Source organism: Mucor velutinosus (genome assembly GCF_035048745.1).
Source record: "Mucor velutinosus strain NIH1002 chromosome Unknown tig00001575, whole genome shotgun sequence".
Classification (NCBI taxonomy): domain Eukaryota; kingdom Fungi; phylum Mucoromycota; class Mucoromycetes; order Mucorales; family Mucoraceae; genus Mucor; species Mucor velutinosus.
The window spans coordinates 521,153-538,746 of record NW_027041916.1 but is presented as its reverse complement, the minus strand read 5'-3'; the positions used below and the strand labels follow the sequence as shown (position 1 = coordinate 538,746).

The 17,594-nt window shown below is 39.8% G+C and overlaps 6 protein-coding genes across 6 annotated transcripts; 3 read left to right on the top strand and 3 right to left on the bottom strand.

The window, feature by feature from the left end:
* Window positions 1-755: 755 nt before the first annotated feature.
* On the bottom strand, window positions 756-4,200 carry ATC70_013423 (uncharacterized protein; the record flags this gene model as incomplete). Its single annotated transcript, XM_064832587.1, has 6 exons — window positions 756-814; window positions 868-3,148; window positions 3,214-3,423; window positions 3,479-3,715; window positions 3,768-3,983; window positions 4,039-4,200. 6 exons carry the CDS (start codon window positions 4,198-4,200, stop codon window positions 756-758), a joined length of 3,165 nt encoding a protein of 1,054 aa, XP_064678846.1.
* Window positions 4,201-5,435: 1,235 nt separating this feature from the next.
* ATC70_013422 (uncharacterized protein) lies at window positions 5,436-6,675 on the top strand (the record flags this gene model as incomplete). Its single annotated transcript, XM_064832586.1, has 5 exons — window positions 5,436-5,544; window positions 5,606-5,769; window positions 5,827-5,869; window positions 5,933-6,282; window positions 6,343-6,675. The coding sequence occupies 5 exons, from the start codon at window positions 5,436-5,438 to the stop codon at window positions 6,673-6,675; spliced, it is 999 nt and encodes a 332-aa protein (XP_064678845.1).
* Window positions 6,676-8,868: 2,193 nt separating this feature from the next.
* Window positions 8,869-10,237, top strand: ATC70_013421 (uncharacterized protein; the record flags this gene model as incomplete). Its single annotated transcript, XM_064832585.1, has 3 exons — window positions 8,869-8,979; window positions 9,043-9,507; window positions 9,566-10,237. The coding sequence occupies 3 exons, from the start codon at window positions 8,869-8,871 to the stop codon at window positions 10,235-10,237; spliced, it is 1,248 nt and encodes a 415-aa protein (XP_064678844.1).
* A 170-nt stretch (window positions 10,238-10,407) lies between these two features.
* ATC70_013420 (uncharacterized protein) lies at window positions 10,408-12,499 on the bottom strand (the record flags this gene model as incomplete). Its single annotated transcript, XM_064832584.1, has 4 exons — window positions 10,408-10,992; window positions 11,053-11,155; window positions 11,219-12,314; window positions 12,367-12,499. The coding sequence occupies 4 exons, from the start codon at window positions 12,497-12,499 to the stop codon at window positions 10,408-10,410; spliced, it is 1,917 nt and encodes a 638-aa protein (XP_064678843.1).
* Window positions 12,500-14,846: 2,347 nt separating this feature from the next.
* ATC70_013419 (uncharacterized protein) lies at window positions 14,847-15,627 on the top strand (the record flags this gene model as incomplete). The annotated part of the gene is made up of 2 exons (XM_064832583.1): window positions 14,847-15,066; window positions 15,119-15,627. The coding sequence occupies 2 exons, from the start codon at window positions 14,847-14,849 to the stop codon at window positions 15,625-15,627; spliced, it is 729 nt and encodes a 242-aa protein (XP_064678842.1).
* Window positions 15,628-16,015: 388 nt separating this feature from the next.
* On the bottom strand, window positions 16,016-16,387 carry ATC70_013418 (uncharacterized protein; the record flags this gene model as incomplete). The annotated part of the gene is made up of 2 exons (XM_064832582.1): window positions 16,016-16,090; window positions 16,151-16,387. 2 exons carry the CDS (start codon window positions 16,385-16,387, stop codon window positions 16,016-16,018), a joined length of 312 nt encoding a protein of 103 aa, XP_064678841.1.
* Window positions 16,388-17,594: the final 1,207 nt, after the last annotated feature.

Genomic DNA, 17,594 nt, shown 5'->3' with positions numbered 1-17,594 from the left:
ATACCTTCCCCACAAAAATGTGTATCTCACCAAACAGGTGTCTCTGGTCTCCTCCTTTTTCATTTTTTTTTTCTTTCAACTTGTTCTAATTTTATCGCATCCTGGGAACTCCGCGTCAGTCTTTATGTATGGTTATGTTGGCCAACGGAAATAACCATTTAGCTTGTAATAAATGATCCCAAGTTCGATTCCATATTTCAAGATGTTTTTGCATGATCCTTGAACATCGTGAGATGTTAATATGATAAGAAATTCGATAAAGCTGACAATAGAGGTTTACCTATCACTTTTTGGACAGGTAATGAAGCTTTTTGTATGACAGTCCACCATTATGCTCTAATCCCTAGAATGCGTTACGAAAACTATAAAAGTGCATCCTCATATTGCATCTCGACATTGCGTTTTGTCGGCATTATCACTCTTAGATTTTCGTTTGGAAGAGTAAGTGTCTTGAAAATGAAACTCTTCTGACGAAGATTAACTGTGCAATGATTGATAATTTCTATAGATGATTTACCAGTAAACTAATATTTATTCTTTCTAGACATGAGATCAAGGTATTTTTTATAGGGTTAAAAGATATAATATATAAATGTACGAGATGTAAGTGTATAATATAGTGGTGTAGGAGGCAAAGTATAATAAAAAAAAAAGACATAAGCGATATCAAGAAGGATAATAAAACAGAAAAAAAAACTACGATTCTAATTTAAATCAAAGTGGATGGGGGAATATGTTGCTTAAACATTTTCTTTTTAGTGTGTCAAATTACTCGATTGCCCTATCGACATATTGTTCAATAGACTTTGAACAACTATAAAAGAGTGTTAATAATGCCATCATTCAAAGAAAGCCACATTTACTTACTAACAGTTTCATCAGCAGAAGAGTGGTTTAATGAAAAAAGAGCTGGATATTCTAAAGACTTGTCTATACCATTAACATTTTTTGTTGCTGTAGTTGATGAAGATGTACAAGGTGTTGCAGTGGCATTTGCGTTTGATTTGGTTGAAGATGCGGCAGCAGCAGCTGTTGTTGGAGTCGAAACAGATGATGATAATGCAAATTTCACTGCTGCAGCAGAGGGGGATAAGGGGTTACTATTGCCATTGGCGGTGGCTGCTGCAGTGGTGGTAGTTGAAGATGGATAAATCAATGGAGGGAGTGGGGTTTGGGTATGAATATAATTGTTGATTTGGAAAGGTAAGTTGGTCGACTTTTTAGGTGAAGAAGAATCCAGCATAATGTCAGGCATTGATTGAGTTGAGTGCATTGAACTGTTGTTACTTCCTGTAGATGTAGATGACGTGGGGACAACATAAGCATTGTTGAATTCAGGTTTGGCTCCAAGAGGCTGATAAAATCCATTACTGCCATTGTGGTGATGATGAAGGTGATGGGTATTGTGATGATCCATCGAATACAGCATGGAGTGCTGTGGTTTAGTTTCTACGAAGCCAGAGAGAGGAGGACTACCGACGAAACCATTCAGAGATACTTGCTGTGGTGGGTTAGACCAAATGTCCAAGCCATTCTGGGCACTGCTTGTGGGAGGAGGGCCGCCACGGAAGCTTAGTGGAGATACCAGCGAGATGGAAGGTGGTGGAGGTGGCTTGTTTGCCTCTGGAGTATCAAAAATTGCACGGATGTTTTCAACGGTCTTGGGTGAATTCATGTCTCTAAAGTTTTTCCATGAAGCATCAAGAGCATTGCCGCTGGTTGAACTGGGATAATCAAACAATGAATAGCTCTTCAGACCACTGTTCATACCGGGCAACGGTGGTGGAGGAAAGTCATTCAAAAGAGAAGATGAGGATGACGGCGTTGGAGAAACCAGGTCAGACGGCAATGCTGATGGCATCATTTTGCTATCAAAAGCCATGGCAGCGGAGAAAGGGTAGTTACTTGAGTTTGGTACTGACATGCCTGCAACAGTAGGGTTGGCCGCATGTCTAACAATAGCGCTGTCTTCGTACAAGTTGACTTGCTGACTCTTGAAGTAGCTAATGAGGACCTCCAATGATACATTCAAACAATCCAGGTTTCCCTTTGTCATCTTAAACGCAATGACCTGGTCGCTCTCGTTTTCACCTTCTTGCTGTTTCTTCGTCTTCACCTCTACCAAAACGTTGTAGTCGCTTGCAATACGTTGAACGACTTCTTTGTATGAATCGGATTCCAAAACTGTGTTGAGGTGAGTTGAGTAAGGCAAATGAACGTCGTATTCCTCAGGCACAACTGATCTGACCATTTGAGCAGCTAAACCGACCTGGGATTCAGGGCCAACTAGCGTCAAGCAATCACTTGCTACTTCATCGTCGGGCCAAATCAGATGTGTGTTGGTTTTTTTAGTCATCTCTGCTAAATAGGCAGCTTGATCGCGAATCAATGTACGGTGCAGCCAGAAAGGTATATCATAAAGCACTTGCTCGACGCAGTCTCTATCCTTGGGATTGATCAAATCCATCACAGCATGTCGCAAGTTCTCCAGGTTAATTTGATTCTTCATCGGCGTTCTGGCCACTACATTGTCTTCATTGTCGTAATAACCGCCCAGGGCAGCGAATTCCTCAGCATTGGAGAATTTGACATAAACACCATACTTCTTCATGATGCGCTGAATATTTTTACCACCAACACCAATGATCCGTTTGTGATATACTTCGGGTACGTAGAACGATATTTCAGCAGGCAGTTCCTCTTGCAATAGCGTCAGACCGTCCAATGCTTTGTTAAAGTTGTTGCTTTCGACCTCGATGATAAAATTGTATTCGCTGAATGGCACAAACTTGATTTTGGCGCCTGATGTCTTCATGATCTTGTTAATCTTTCCACTCTTCTTTCCGCTGATGAACTCGCGCTGATCGTTTGATAATTCGACGTTGAAGACTGTGCTCTGGTGAAACATCTTGAGGAATGACATATCATGCAGACGTTGGTAGACATGGCGAATCGCTCTCTCAGTACCATACACTTCGATACAGCCAGGATCAGTGCGGTAGGACACTTCAGCACCCGATACTTGCGATAATTGAGATACCAAGGCTATGATATTGGCAATTGAATTGAAAAACGTATGAACAGCGTCCGCACCATAAATAGCGCCATCACGATTAAAATAGAAACATGCTTCATAGATGCCACAGGCCTAATATTTTATAGTTAGCACGTTTTTCACACCAAGAATGGAATTTTGTTGTTATTGCTGCTTACCAAAAAGTGAAGGGAACGAAGGGTACGCTCAGCATTGACTCTACTTTCAGCATAGACAGTAACAAGATTGCCGCTAGAACCCATCTTTGGAAATGATACAAATGAGCCATTGTCTCTCATGATTTTTCGCAAGTCGCTTCTTCGATGCAGCAACATCCAGTCTAATTTTCTAGGGTGCAAAACGGCATCTTTATGGTACATAGACTGAGCCTTTTTGGCATGTTAGTTTTTTTTCAGTAGTGCTCTTTCAACTGTAAATGTATACCTTTTGTGCAGCCAATTTTGTTAGCATGTCTTTCACGCGTGCTACATCGCTTGCTTCTCCAGTGATGTAAATTAGAGGAGAATAGTCTTCATTGGCTTCCTCAAAGATGAAAGGAGATGGAAAGTATATAGATGTGGCCGTTTCCTCCAAAATTGATTGAAGGCCAGTACGCTTTCTTCCACAAATTAAATGATGTAATTTGTATGGAATTGCGACAGTATCTACATCTAATTGTGACTATAGCGAACAGTGAGTCGAATGAACACTACATAATCAACGATATACCTACCATTTTATCTAACATGACAAGTGTACGGACTCGAGCGAGATCAGCATTGTCGGGTATACCGGTTATATGAATATTCACAGTATTTTGAGAGGCAAAGGATGATTGAGGAATAGGTTCAGTGATTGAGATTGTCGTGCTCGTCTCGTTGGCAATCTTTTCGCATTCGATTCTTAGCTTTGTGCAGTCTTGATCAGGAATTTTCAAGTTGAGATGAGTCTACACAGGCAATTGTTAATTTACTGTAAAATTTTTTCGTGGGCTTTTGTCTTACTTTCGTAGGATATAAGTTCAATATCTCGGTTCTAGTTGCCATGACACTGTCTGGTTGACCAGTTAAAGTAAGATTTGTACCCTCAACAATAATTTGACAGGTCAAGGAAGAAGCAGGCAGTTTGTCTGCTTGCCCAAAACAAAATGAGAATGCACAGGTCATGATAGATTTCGTAATGTTGTTGTAAATATTGTTGTGATGTGGTATGTTTGCTCTCTTTATGTCTTTCTTCTTTTCTTTTCTTCTTCTTCTTCTTTAGAATGAAATGGGTAAATAATCTAATTAATATAAAATCTGTATTTAAGTATAGGTTTTATACTATATACAAGAAAATATTCAATAGATGATATGGATAAGATGAATTAGAAAAAAAAAGGGTAAAAAAAAAAGAAAAAAAGGGATATATGTAAATGAAATGAAGAAGAAAGTTTAAGAAATAAACTCAAAAGAGAAAAATGTGTTTATATAGAAGGCAAACGAGGAAAAAGGGAAAGGAAAGGAAAAACTGTTACGTTCAAAAAGTACAAGACCATCTTTTTCTAGCCAGAAAGAGAAAAAACTTGTTTGATTTAATCATAAATCATATTTCAACAAAAATTACATTGGGTTATATTTACAAACGAAACATGTCATTCATCTCGGTCAATTTCTATGGTAATGTATGTTGCCATCAGCGTCGTTGTCCATCATTTCATTTCACGGGTTTGGTAATGTAATAGTATATGAAGAGACCCCCCTTGTAGCAATCTTCGCTTACCTATTGGCTATGTTTCGAACAATTGAGTCTCTTTCCTTTGCAGTCACCTGAAGCTTGATAAATTTTTCTAAAACATTGTGTTGTATCGAGTGCGATAGTATGCACAAGCAGAGCGATAATTCCAAACAAATTTTGCCATCTTTTAATATAAACTTAAATGTACATAAACAATCAAGATTTGAGGTTGCAAAGAAAATATATATTCATCACTATTGCTAATCATGATATTGGCAACTCGATTAGCACTCAGATCAGATGTTTCTCAACGATGCCAGCAAGATGTGATTCTCGATCTGGCATTGTTACCATAGCAACGACACTGGTTGCCATGGAAACAATCATCGGCAGCGATCTCTAGATTCAGGTACCAAGTAGGTAGCATATATCCATCCATAACTTTAGGTTTGGCTAGCTGTCATTTGACAAACATCAGCATCATTCAGATGAAGAAATCGCCAATGTTTCGCGCGTTCACATTTCCTATTTGGGGATGTGCCCCTTTAGCCCAATCAGATTCATTTACATTTTCAAATTCAAATCCTCTCCCTGTGTGTGTAATGATGTTTTGATTGTGTGCGCAATGTCGAAGTAAACTGTTTCCATTTCTTTCTTTTGTTTTTCTTCACTTTATTTTGCAAAAATGTCAGACATGTCAGACGATGATTTCCAGCCTCTCGAGCCCACTCTTCAAAATGTATTAGATCAAACTTCTCTTCATTGGATTTTTGTCGGTGGAAAGGGTGGTGTAGGTAATGTATTTTGGATAAAGTGGAGCTGTGTGAAAGCAAATGTTGACTGGAAGAAATTCAGGTAAAACAACCACTTCTTGCTCCTTGGCTGTTCAACTCTCCAAGGTTCGCGAGTCTGTCTTGTTGATCTCTACTGATCCCGCTCACAATCTTTCTGACGCGTTTGGCCAAAAATTCTCCAAAGAAGCCACTGTCGTAAATGGCTTTGACAATCTCTACGCTATGGTAAAGTATTATGGTCCGGCAAGGAAATCAATGCGAATTTTAACCCATTTGTTATAGGAAATCGATCCTACTTCCAGTATCCAAGAGATGGTTGAGCAATGTAAGCGAATATTATATACTTCCAATTTGGATTAATATATTAACTTTCATCTATAATTTATAGCTGATCAAAATAACCCAATGGGTGGTATGATGCAGGACTTAGCTTATGCTATTCCTGGTGTAGATGAGGCTATGGGTTTTGCTGAAGTCATGAAACAAGTAAAGACCATGTCATATTCTGTTGTTGTGTTTGATACTGCACCAACAGGCCATACTCTTCGTTTCTTGTCTTTCCCCACTGTTCTCGAAAAGGCTTTGGCCAAAATTAGTGGTTTGAGTAGCCGTTTTGGTCCTATGGTTCAACAAGTTTCTGGCATGATGGGTATGAACGCTAACCAAGAGGATATGTTCTCAAAGCTGGAAGAAATGCGTTCTGTTATTACTGAAGTCAACAACCAATTCAAAGATCCTGTAAGTATTGAGAATGCGGAGAAAGGAGAGGAGTAAGTGTCTAATGGAGATGTATATTAGAATACCACCACCTTTGTCTGTGTCTGTATTTCCGAATTTTTGTCCTTATATGAAACTGAACGTATGATCCAAGAACTGACCTCATATCACATCGATACACATAACATTGTCGTCAACCAATTACTATTCCCTAAAGCAGGTTCAAACTGTGAGCATTGTACAGTTAGAAACAAGATGCAACAAAAATATTTGGACCAAATATACGATCTGTATGAAGACTTCCATATTGTACGTATGCCCTTGCTGACAAAGGAAGTGCGCGGTGTTGAGGAGATCAAGGAGTTTTCCAAGATGTTGGTGGAGCCTTTCCAAGAATCTAAAGAATCCAAATAAACAGCATAATTTTTACCATTCATCCATGTCTCTTTACTATTCTGTGATCTTTGAATTGCTGATATTTTCGATAAGGCATTTGGCGAGCATTCAACCAAGCCAGGCTTTGGTTGTTGCAGTCTGTTTATTAGCATTTGGCTCGCTACCGAGATTTCCACTCAACGCATTTCTCCGTAGAGTGTATTACTAAAATTACTAGCCGATCAATCTCGCTACGCTCGATGACGGCGTCGCCATGCGGGCTCTCGCCGAGATATTGTCATTGCAAAAGACACCTTTATGAGGCAAATCTCCCCCCAAAAAAGTATTTGCGTTAAGCAATTACCCTTTCAATTCCATGATCCCCATTTATTCAGCATCGCAATCATCATTGTCATCAACAGAAAAACATTTAGGTCAGCCAGAAGCAATGCCGCCGCCGCCAAAATTAATTCGAGCTCAGAATATTTTTTCTGTTCAAGATTGGACAGATATTGTCTTTTTCGACTTTATTAATTTACTTTATGACATTCGACTATATAAACTGTGCTGATCACCCTTCGCTTCCTGATACACCCAACTTAGTTCAAAAATTCTTATTCCCCTTCTTTGCAGACATTGGGTCCACCAACAGTCTTTTCTATCCCTCAGCATGACATTTAAAGGACTTTAAATAAAACCTGGAGCTCGACTCCCCTACAAAAAATCGCTTCCTGATACATTCTTGAAGTACTTTTCAAGACGCTTCCAATGGTGCTAGCTGTAGTAAGTGTTTTGACTGAACTTATTAAGCAATTTAATAAAATTTGAAATGAGGTTTTTAGAAAAAAACAACCATATTTTGCATATGAAAACCTCATAAAAGTGGTTTCAGAAGTTGCGTTGGATGGAGAGAAACATTTTGATTTAACATATACCACAGTAAAAGTCTTCATTTTCAAAGTGAAAAACACGATCGTTTGATTTTCGATGAAAAGCATGAGGTACCCCTCATGCTTTTTAGTCGATTTTTGGCTATGTTTTTTTTTGACCAAAAAGTTGAACAAAGGTGTCAGAAAGTTACTACTATTCAAGTACAATTGTTTGGCGTCATTCCAGTGGCTCATAAAGGTCGACTTTTCAAGATATGGAGGCTTGAAAGCTGTCAAATTTGGTTATGTATTGCTTTATAGAGTTATTGACACATTTTTGGTAGCTGCAATTTACTGAAAAGGCAGTTCTGTAGCTTGAGCAATTTTTAATTCGAGTAGAAGGAATATTGATTTTGGTAAAGCTGATTCATGCAAAGTTTGATGCGCTATGTTGCTGGTAAGCTTATTAACAATGGGAATGAAAAGCCGAATTTGCTGCTTAGATACTATGGTTTTGCATATTCGCTTCGCTACAATCAAGCCCTCGTATAGATCAATGCTATCAAATGCTGGATTGGATGCTTCGTTGTCATAGGTTTGCACCTTTGCTTCGCTACGGTAAAAATCCCCTATAAATCAATGCTATCAAGAGTTGAATTAGACGCGTTATGTTCTTCCCCCCAAACCCTCTTTCCATTACCGGCTTTGCTGGTGGTTTTATTCACAAGGATATGATTTGTTTGTCTATTTTTTTTTTGAATGTTTTACAGTATCTTAGTACTAAAATTATAAATCTGGACAGTGGTCAAAGTAATGTCTCATTATATGTATATCTGCTGGTTCAATTGACGCATTCCAGAGACTTTCGAATGATGTGGAATTCACAGCAGTAGTATTGAGTACAAGAGAGTATACTCACGAAATAGAATACAATTTAAAAGAGAATTTTAGAGTGATCAATTTCCCCTGAGCGGCTGATTAAGTAAGTGTTGGATCAACTTGAAACATTTGGCCATATTGTAGTCAACGATAGTATAAGCAAACGAATGCAATTGAACTAGAGACTAACTGTTCACATAAAATCAGTAATTGCATGTATTTGCTTTGATCCAATGCTTGCAGCTTACTGAAAACTTGAATCGACTGGCTATCATAATAAGGTTTTTAGTAAATACAATTACCCAATCATCAATACAACAAGCTTTATGTGTTGTACCTTGATTTGACTTCCGCGACTGATCAAGATATAAGCCTTCCTTTCATTTGACCCCAATTAAATTACCCCCTTTTTTTCCAAAAAGTAGAATCAAATTCTTTCTATTTCTTTCTTTTCGTTTCCTTTTAGTGATTTCTCCTTGATAAGATGGTTGCTGAATCAAAGTATTACGATATTTTGGGTGTGAGCCCTAGTGCTACTGAGGGCGAACTCAAGAAAGCTTACAGAAAACTCGCTTTAAAGTACCATCCTGACAAAGTATAGTATAAATCCAGTAGATCATGATACAGGAAAAAGCTAATGTGTATTTCTTTCTTTAAGAACCCTGATGCTGGAGACAAGTTCAAAGAGATTTCTCATGCTTATGAGATCTTGTCTGATGCTGAAAAGAGAGAGATCTACGATCAGTATGGTGAGGAGGGTCTCAGTGGCCAAGGTGGTCCTGGTGGTATGAATGCCGAGGACTTGTTTTCCCAGTTGTTTGGAGGAGGAGGCATGGGAGGCATGGGCGGAGGCGGCTTTTTTGGAGGTATGGGAGGTGGACGTCGTGGTCCTCAAGGCCCTCGTCGTGGAAAGGACATGATGCATCAACTCAAGGTCAACCTTGAGGATCTCTACCTTGGAAAGACCAGTAAGCTTGCTCTCCAAAAGAACATTCTCTGTAGCAAGTGTGATGGCAAAGGCGGTAAAGATGGTGCTGTTCAAGTCTGTAGAGGATGTAATGGTCAGGGTTCTCGTATCATGATGCGTCAAATGGGACCCATGATCCAGCAAATCCAACAACCTGTAAAGTAGTCAAGAGACGTTTATTTGATATTTGACTGACCTTTCCCATCTATACTAGTGTGGCGATTGTCGTGGAACTGGTGAAATTATCAACGAAAAGGATCGTTGCAAGCAATGCTTGGGAAAGAAGATTATGAGTGATAGAAAGATCTTGGAAGTGCACATTGAGCGCGGTATGCGTGATGGACAAAGAATTACCTTCTCTGGTGAGGGTGATCAAGCGCCTGGCATTGTTCCTGGAGACATCATTATCCAACTCGATGAAAAGGCTCATCCTTGTTTCACTCGCAAGGGTGATGATCTTATTTACGAAGCCAAGATCGATCTTTTGACTGCCTTGGCAGGTGGCCAGTTTGCAATTCCCCATTTGGATGATCGTGTGCTCTTGGTCAATGTCATTCCTGGCGAAGCTATTCAGCCCAACATGGTCAAGGCTGTCCCCAATGAGGGTATGCCTATGCATCGCATTGATAGCCGTGGCCACCTCTTTATCAAGTTTACCGTCGAGTTCCCTGAACCCAACTGGACTGATGAGGCTACACTGAAGAAGTTGGAGGCCATCTTACCTCCTCGCAACCCTGTGCCTTCAGTTGGTGATAAGCACATTGAGGATGTTGTCTTGGTTGACGCCGAGGCTTATCAACACAGAGCTGGATCAAATGCTTATGATGAAGATGGACATGAGGATCACCAACATGGTGGCGGTGGCGTCCAATGTGCTCAGCAATAATTTTGATTTGATTTAGACAAACTATTATATTTATGTATTCCCACAATATGCTTTCATGATTCTACATTGAACAATAAAATTTAAAATGAAAGACATGCCACCTACGACTGAAGGAAAATACCATTGCAGAGAGTACATGAGGAAGACGGGTAACTTGTACTTTATTGAAATTACAACTTGGCCTCCACTGAGGGAGCCATGGAAGCAGGAAGTTCCACTTCCAACCCGCTCAAACAGAGCTGAGCATATGTTTTGCCTTGTCTGTCAACAACCAGCGAGCTAAGGCCACCTCCGCCGAGCGAATGTGTCAAGACAAAGTTCATGGCATTGGGACCAGGCAACTCAAATCGAGTGACAGTGCCTTTGCATAAATGCTTCATGTAGTCAGCAACAACCTTCTCAGTAATAGAACGTTTGATATAGGGGAGGTATTTGGGATCACGAGCAATGATGCCAACATTGCAAACATCGCCCTTATCACCACTGCGTCCATAAGCAACATTGATCAAGCGAGTCTTGACAAGAGGACCCGTCAGGTCAGCTTCAGGAATAGCAGGAACAGGTGTAGGTTTGCTGTAAGAGGCATTGTTATCCCATGAGCCCCATGCGACTGTTTTGACTCCATTGTTTCCAACAACGTAGCTAGTAGTAACTTGTGATTTAGGTATTAATAAAGGGAAATGAACCATGTTGGGAATAGGCTTTGGACGACCTGCACCGCCGCCTGTGATGCCTGGAGCCATACAAGTGGCAGACTAGTTGCAAAGTGTTGAGTGAATGACTCTCCTTTTCATGTGGCAGCACCTAATACTTACAGGAATCGTTTCCAATGCTACAAGACCTAATGCTTTAGGGTCGTCATGATGAGCAGTTAGTCTCATCATGACTTCACGAGTGTCATTTGTTCTTGAATGAGGACTAGCACCATTGACAGAGATTAGATCATGTAAGCAAAAGAAGTAATTATGTAGCTAGACCTACCCAAACAGAGACTCGCCACCGAGAGCCTCGATATTGACATTTCTAAAGCCTGGAATTCCCATCTTTTTATACATAGTTTCAACTCGCTTGACGATAGCTTCACCAACAGCATGAGCCTTCTTTTTAGCATCCACACCACCAATCAACATCTCCCCAGTAATCTTCCAACCATCCAGGAAGATACCTGAACATTTAAGGTAAGGTGTAGGCTGGAGACCCTTGGCACCAGTGACAAGCACACGATTATTGCCAACTTGAGATAGTTTGACTTGACGCATATCCAAAATGACATCTGGAAGGAGGTACAATGATGGATCCAAGATTTCATACAAGATTTGCTCAGAAACAGTAGCTGGAGTGACCAATCCTCCGGTTTTCTCAGGCTTTGTCACCACAAATGAACCCGATCTGTCGAACTCAACTATGGGGTAGCCCATATTAGAATATCCACCAAAAGGAGATTGAGCAGCAAGATACCAGTCTGTAAAATTACCGCCTGTAGCATGACAGCCGCATTCAATTACATGTCCAGCAAGTGAGGCAGAAGCCATCAAATCATAGTAATTGGCAGTTCTGCCTTCTTCCCAGCCATATTCATACATCAAAGGAGCAACTACGAGGGCAGAATCAACTACACGTCCGGTGACGATGATTTGAGCACCTTCCTTTAGGGCAGCAGTAATAGCATGTGCACCCAAATAAGCGTTTAAAGACACAATAGGCTCGTCTTTGTCGGGCAAGCGGTCAGAGTCTTTGGCGTGGTCCACAGAGGATATAGTTGAGAAGGAATGCACATCTTTAAATCCGGCTAATGTACGATTTTCTTTATCAGCCAAGACATCATCGCCAACAATAGCAGCAACACGAACACCCTTGATGTTGAGCTTTTCCAGCAATGCTTCAATAGCTTCTTTGCATCCAATTGGGTCCAATCCTCCTGCATTGGTGATAACTTTGGTGCCATTCTTGATCAATTGAGGCAAGTTTTTGCTCAACACAAGGCTGAGAAATTCTGCAATGTAATCCACACCCTTGTCAGCCTTTCCAGTCATGATGCGGCGTTGACGACGAGCAGCCAGAATACCCATAGTGATTTCTAGACATCCATCAGCTTCACATCAAGTCAAAAATAATGCATTTTAATTTACCGGCCAAATAATCAGCTACCAGATAATCCAAGTTTTTTCCTTCATGCTCAATGAGCTGAGCCGCGGCAAATGTGGAATCACCCCAAAATGCAGAGTAGCAACCGATACGAACAGGACGATTTTGAGAAGACATGATGAGAATAAAGAGAGTATAATTGAGGTAAAAAAAAAAAAAAAAAAAAAAAAAAAAAAAGTGCGTGCCTTGATATAATAGAGTGAAGCGGAAAACAGTTGGGGTGAGAGAAAAGTTTAAAGCACTTCTGCTGAATCAAGTGGGAAATGCACATGGTGAAACTTGATTTTGAATGAGCGAAGTCAATTGTGCTTGATTTGGATTGTGTATGGGTGTGTGGATGTATAAGATTTGAGCAGGTTTCCCCTAGCAGGCTTCTTGAGGGGGGGCACTTCTGGTGCGTCCAAGGAATAGTATGCATTTGGAGTACTGACCTGATGTCGATATCCTTCATTGACCAGCGCCCATATTCTAGGGTTGCTTTTTTTGCTTGAGAAACGGCAAAAACAATATAATGTTACTAGCCGTCTGACCTTTTCAGGCACGGCAAGTATGACTCTCTATCTTGCAGTTTGATTGTCTGATGCGTATCATATCGTTCTGCTAAAAGTCTTTGATAACAAACGTAATATAATAGTGCTTATTACACTTTGGTAAAGTGATTGTAGGTAAATATCTCTATCTTATTGTTCTATATCATATACAGCACTATCATAGCCTCGAATGCAATCAAATTAAAAGCAAGAAAGGATTCTTATTTGAAGTACCATACATATGCAATCTTGAACGAGGTGACAATCTTCATTTTGCATTAGATTTCTCATTTAGATGAGCAATAGGCAGCGATTAGACCAATACAATTGATCAATATGCACAAGAAGCAAACTACAGGTGTCAAATTAAGCTATTGTACCTTTAATTTCGCAACCCTGCTCATATGAACTTCCAACAGCCTCAATTATTACCTTTAAATCATAGGCATAAAAGTATTTTTGCCAACTAGAATCAAATAAATCGCCGAATAACTTTTAAACTCAAAATGGGAATTTTTGGTTGATTTTCGACTTGATTGATCTATTTTGCGAGATTTGACTATGTAGAATGTGATGATCACCCGATATACTTTTATGCTTTCCTGGAGTACTTTTCAAGGCGCATCTAACGGTGCCATTTATGAAAGATGTTTTGAAAAAGCTTACTGAGCTATTCTTGAAATTATGAAATGAGATTTTTTAGCAAAAATACCGAGATTTTGTATACAAGAGTCATACAAACAAAGTTCCACGGGTTGCGTTGAAACGGTAGAAACATTTTGAATTAATACATGTCATAGTAGAAGTTTTCCATTTGAGGGTCAAAAACGTGATCGTTTGATTTTTTGATGAAAACCATGAGGTGCCCCTCATAATTTTTGGTGGTTTTTTGGCAATCTCAAAAAAGTTGAGCCAAGGCATCAGAGCGTTAGTGCCAGATCAAAGCAACTGTATGGTGCTATTTTGGCAGCCTGAAACAACTTCAAACATGAGAAATAACTTCCCAAATGCACTCAATTTTTGCTGTGATTTGCACACTGTTGAGTAATCAGAGGCAATGCAAACATGCTATGCGCCCGTATATGAGTTATTTCCGTCTATTCAGACCTGAAGCTTCTTAGAAAAAGTCAGATCTACAGTTACAGATGGTTTACAAGAGTTCTCATCAAAGATTGAAAGGGTTAAATGTGATATTTGATTAGATATGGCAGTAGGATTGTAGGTTTGCTTTATGAATTCATGGGCGAACGTTTAAAGCACGCTTCCCGTTTCAGTTGTCTCTCTTCAGATTTGTTGTTCATGTGCCTGTCTTTAAAAGAACCATACCAAATACAGCAGTTTCCAAAAACTGCCAGCAATTGAGCTAGAGTGCCAAGCTCACAGCCATCACATTGAGCATACTGAAGGCTATAGTCATGATGTAAGTGTTTTGAAGCATCCATTCATCTTCTGCAACCATAATGGCCGGGTGCCAAGGCTAGTTTTGCATTATATGCTCATAATTCACAACATTTCCCATTTTTTAGGTTTCAGAGACTTTAAGCTATTGGAGCCAAAGTCATATCGAATAGGACGAATGAAATGACTAATGCCAAAAAAAAGCAGGTCATTGTTTGTTAATGTTTAAAAGTCAAAAGGTGCTTTCATACTTGATCGTCGATTATGAAACATCGCTCATCATTTGCCATTGGCACTGGCAGTAGAAGAGTCCTGTGATGGGAAGTTAAACTTCCATGATGTTGAAACGAAATGTCCAAATATGGTGCATAAGTTGTCACTGGACCTCATTACCATTGGAGTTGTTGTTCCTGCAATCCGCGGAATCTGAGACAAAATGCTCTATTTGTATAAATAAAAACTGTGATTTCACCTCCATGTTCTTGTTCCTCTCTTAATTCTCTACAAGACACACACGTTCTTTGCTGCAAAACAACATGGCTGATGTAAACTGGTTTTATATTAAGCATGTAGGCACAAACAAAATAATTGCTTCTTGCCTCTGTCAAGACGATGCCGCTAATGACAATACGATACTTCTAATGAGAACGCAAGTGATTGTAACAAAGCCGACCTACTCTGACAATGAATTGTGGTGCTGGGATGATCGGCAGCTTCGAAACAAAAGTACAGGCCTGGTGCTTGACATTCGTAAGGGTAAGCGCTTTTTTCTCGGAGCGTTTGGGATGATTAATAACGATAAATACAGGCAGAATTCGTTTTATGGAGGATACAGAAATATGCCTGTATTATAAGAAGTCAATGGAAGATTCTCAAAATCAGTTGTGGGCTGTCCAAACAGAGTTTCAACAGACAGAACACCCATTGGTCAAACGTCGATCATCCCAAAAAACTCGCATAGGAAGTGTGATTTACTCAGTTGCCAACAGTGATTGGGTGTTGGATGTGTGTCCTGAAGGCCAAAAGCTGATTTTATTCCCATACAGTCAAGATTTGAATCATCAGCAGAGATGGCTATTCATTCCTGAGAAGGAAATGATCTTGACTGAAGAACCTACTTCACTATCTGACAACAAGATGGCTGGCACATCAACGTATGAAGCGTATTACAGCACTCCTCTCAGTAGTAGTAGCTGTAACAGCAATACTTCTTCATCCTACTCAATTAACTCTATGGGTTTTGCTCATGGTTTGACGCCTGCCAAAAGATGCTCTTCTCAATCATCGCTAGCAGCATCAAGTCGTAAAAGCAGTTGAACTGCCTATGCGTTTGGCCTTCTTTCCCGCATTCATACATACATATTCCACAATCCTTTTGTATTTTACTTGAAATAAATTATTATCAAACATTCCATGTACATGAATTGCTCATTTGACAGATTTGCACTTGTAAATTTTCCTTTTTCACGCAAGCCTGGGGCCTTCAGCGTTCTTTGATAAGAAAAGCTTAGTTTTATTAAATTACAATGTCGATTGGTGTGGATTATGTTTGTTTGAGTGTGATTGAAAGAGTCTGGTGTGTGCATGTTGGTTCCAGGTTGAGGTTGGGGGTTAATGAGAATCGTGAAGATCAACAACACACATGATATTGACATCAAAATTTTTTCCGTAATTCAGTCTGGTATTGTATATATACATTCTATTCTTAGTTGGCAGCTTCTTGCTTGAATTTTTTTGCCAATTCCATCCAAGGTTTAGGAGCTTGAGGCATTAAATCAGCCTAATATTAAAATGTACATCAACAAATGCATTTCCACACTGCAATCCCTCAAAATCTTACCTTGACCAACAATTTTTCGACAGTTTCTGATGGTTGAGCACCCACAGTCAACCAGTACTTGGCACGCTCAAAGTTTAGGTTGATTAATTTGTTGCCTGACTCATCAGCGACAGGGTTGTATGTACCAATCTTTTCAATAGGCTTGCTGTTACGTCCAGTTCGTGCATTGGCGACGACGATATGATAGAATGGTAAGTTACGACGACCGTGGCGAGCAAGACGAATGCGAACAACCATAGTAAATGTTCAGATGTGGATGAAGAAACAAGAGAAAAAGTTGGGTCCCTTGTTGCCATTTGACAAGAATCCCCCGCACAACCGATCAATGGTCACTAGATTACTACAACTGAACCGTCACCGAGCTGAATGTTTAGTGAGTAGCATAGATCATTCAAGTTCAGCATGTTTACTAGACATTTCCGAACGATTGTGCAAGCTAAATCAAGGAATGCTATTGAAACTGTCAATTGATGGACAGCTCTCTCTGCATCTGTAGTTTTTGTTTTAAAAAATAACCGTTTTTATGAGAAATTAGTGCATTTCGAATAAGCATCTGTCAGCTAGATTTGGAGCGGCATCCAAATAAGCACTCCAAGGTGTACTCCAAGAACACTACAGTGTGCAGATGTTCTAGATGTCGAATCAAAAGCTGAAACAGGCTCCATTGTGCTCTTGATGATTTTTATTTGTCTCTATGCCTTTTGTTTCATGAAGCACTTCAAGAGAGTTTGATTCACATGTCTGTGCTAGGGTATTCTGTGATTGACCATGTGCATCTAGATCTTCAGGTCGTCACCCGCAATTGTTAAACTAAACAAACAAGAGAACCACAGGACATCAAGGAGCCGATAGCCTAAATATGATTCCGGTTAATTTATGTTCTACAGTATAAACTTTGTTATACAGTCATCTTTTGAATGCGTAAATATTGCTACTGATTAAATATGAATGGTTCAAATCTAATTAATATCATGACATAACAAGATCAGATGCCTCGAGTCAGTTATTGTATTTCTGCAACTGCCAGCTCGTCTGTAAAGGGTGAAGTAAACCAGTTCAGTAAGCATTGTATACTAGCGCTATATTAAGTGAAAACAACGCTGAACTGTTTGTCCAAACCATCAAGTACGATCATCCTCAAGTTGCTAGGTTCGTCAAGGAGCTGATACTTGGTAATGCTTATGCGGGTCTAGCCAACAGTAGATAACTGCTGAAATTATCGCACTTCATTGCTCCAATATTCAAGACATTCATGTCGAAAATCAGGATGGAATCGAGCTTCTCCCATCATTTCTCACTCCAGAGGATAGCCACTTCAAAGGCCAGCGCACACTCTTGGATAACCAGTAAATGCTGGTACATTGAAATACACGCACTCGTCAGTCCAGCTACAAGTTTATTATCCTACCAACATCTACCGCTTAATGCAACTCTCATTAAAAGC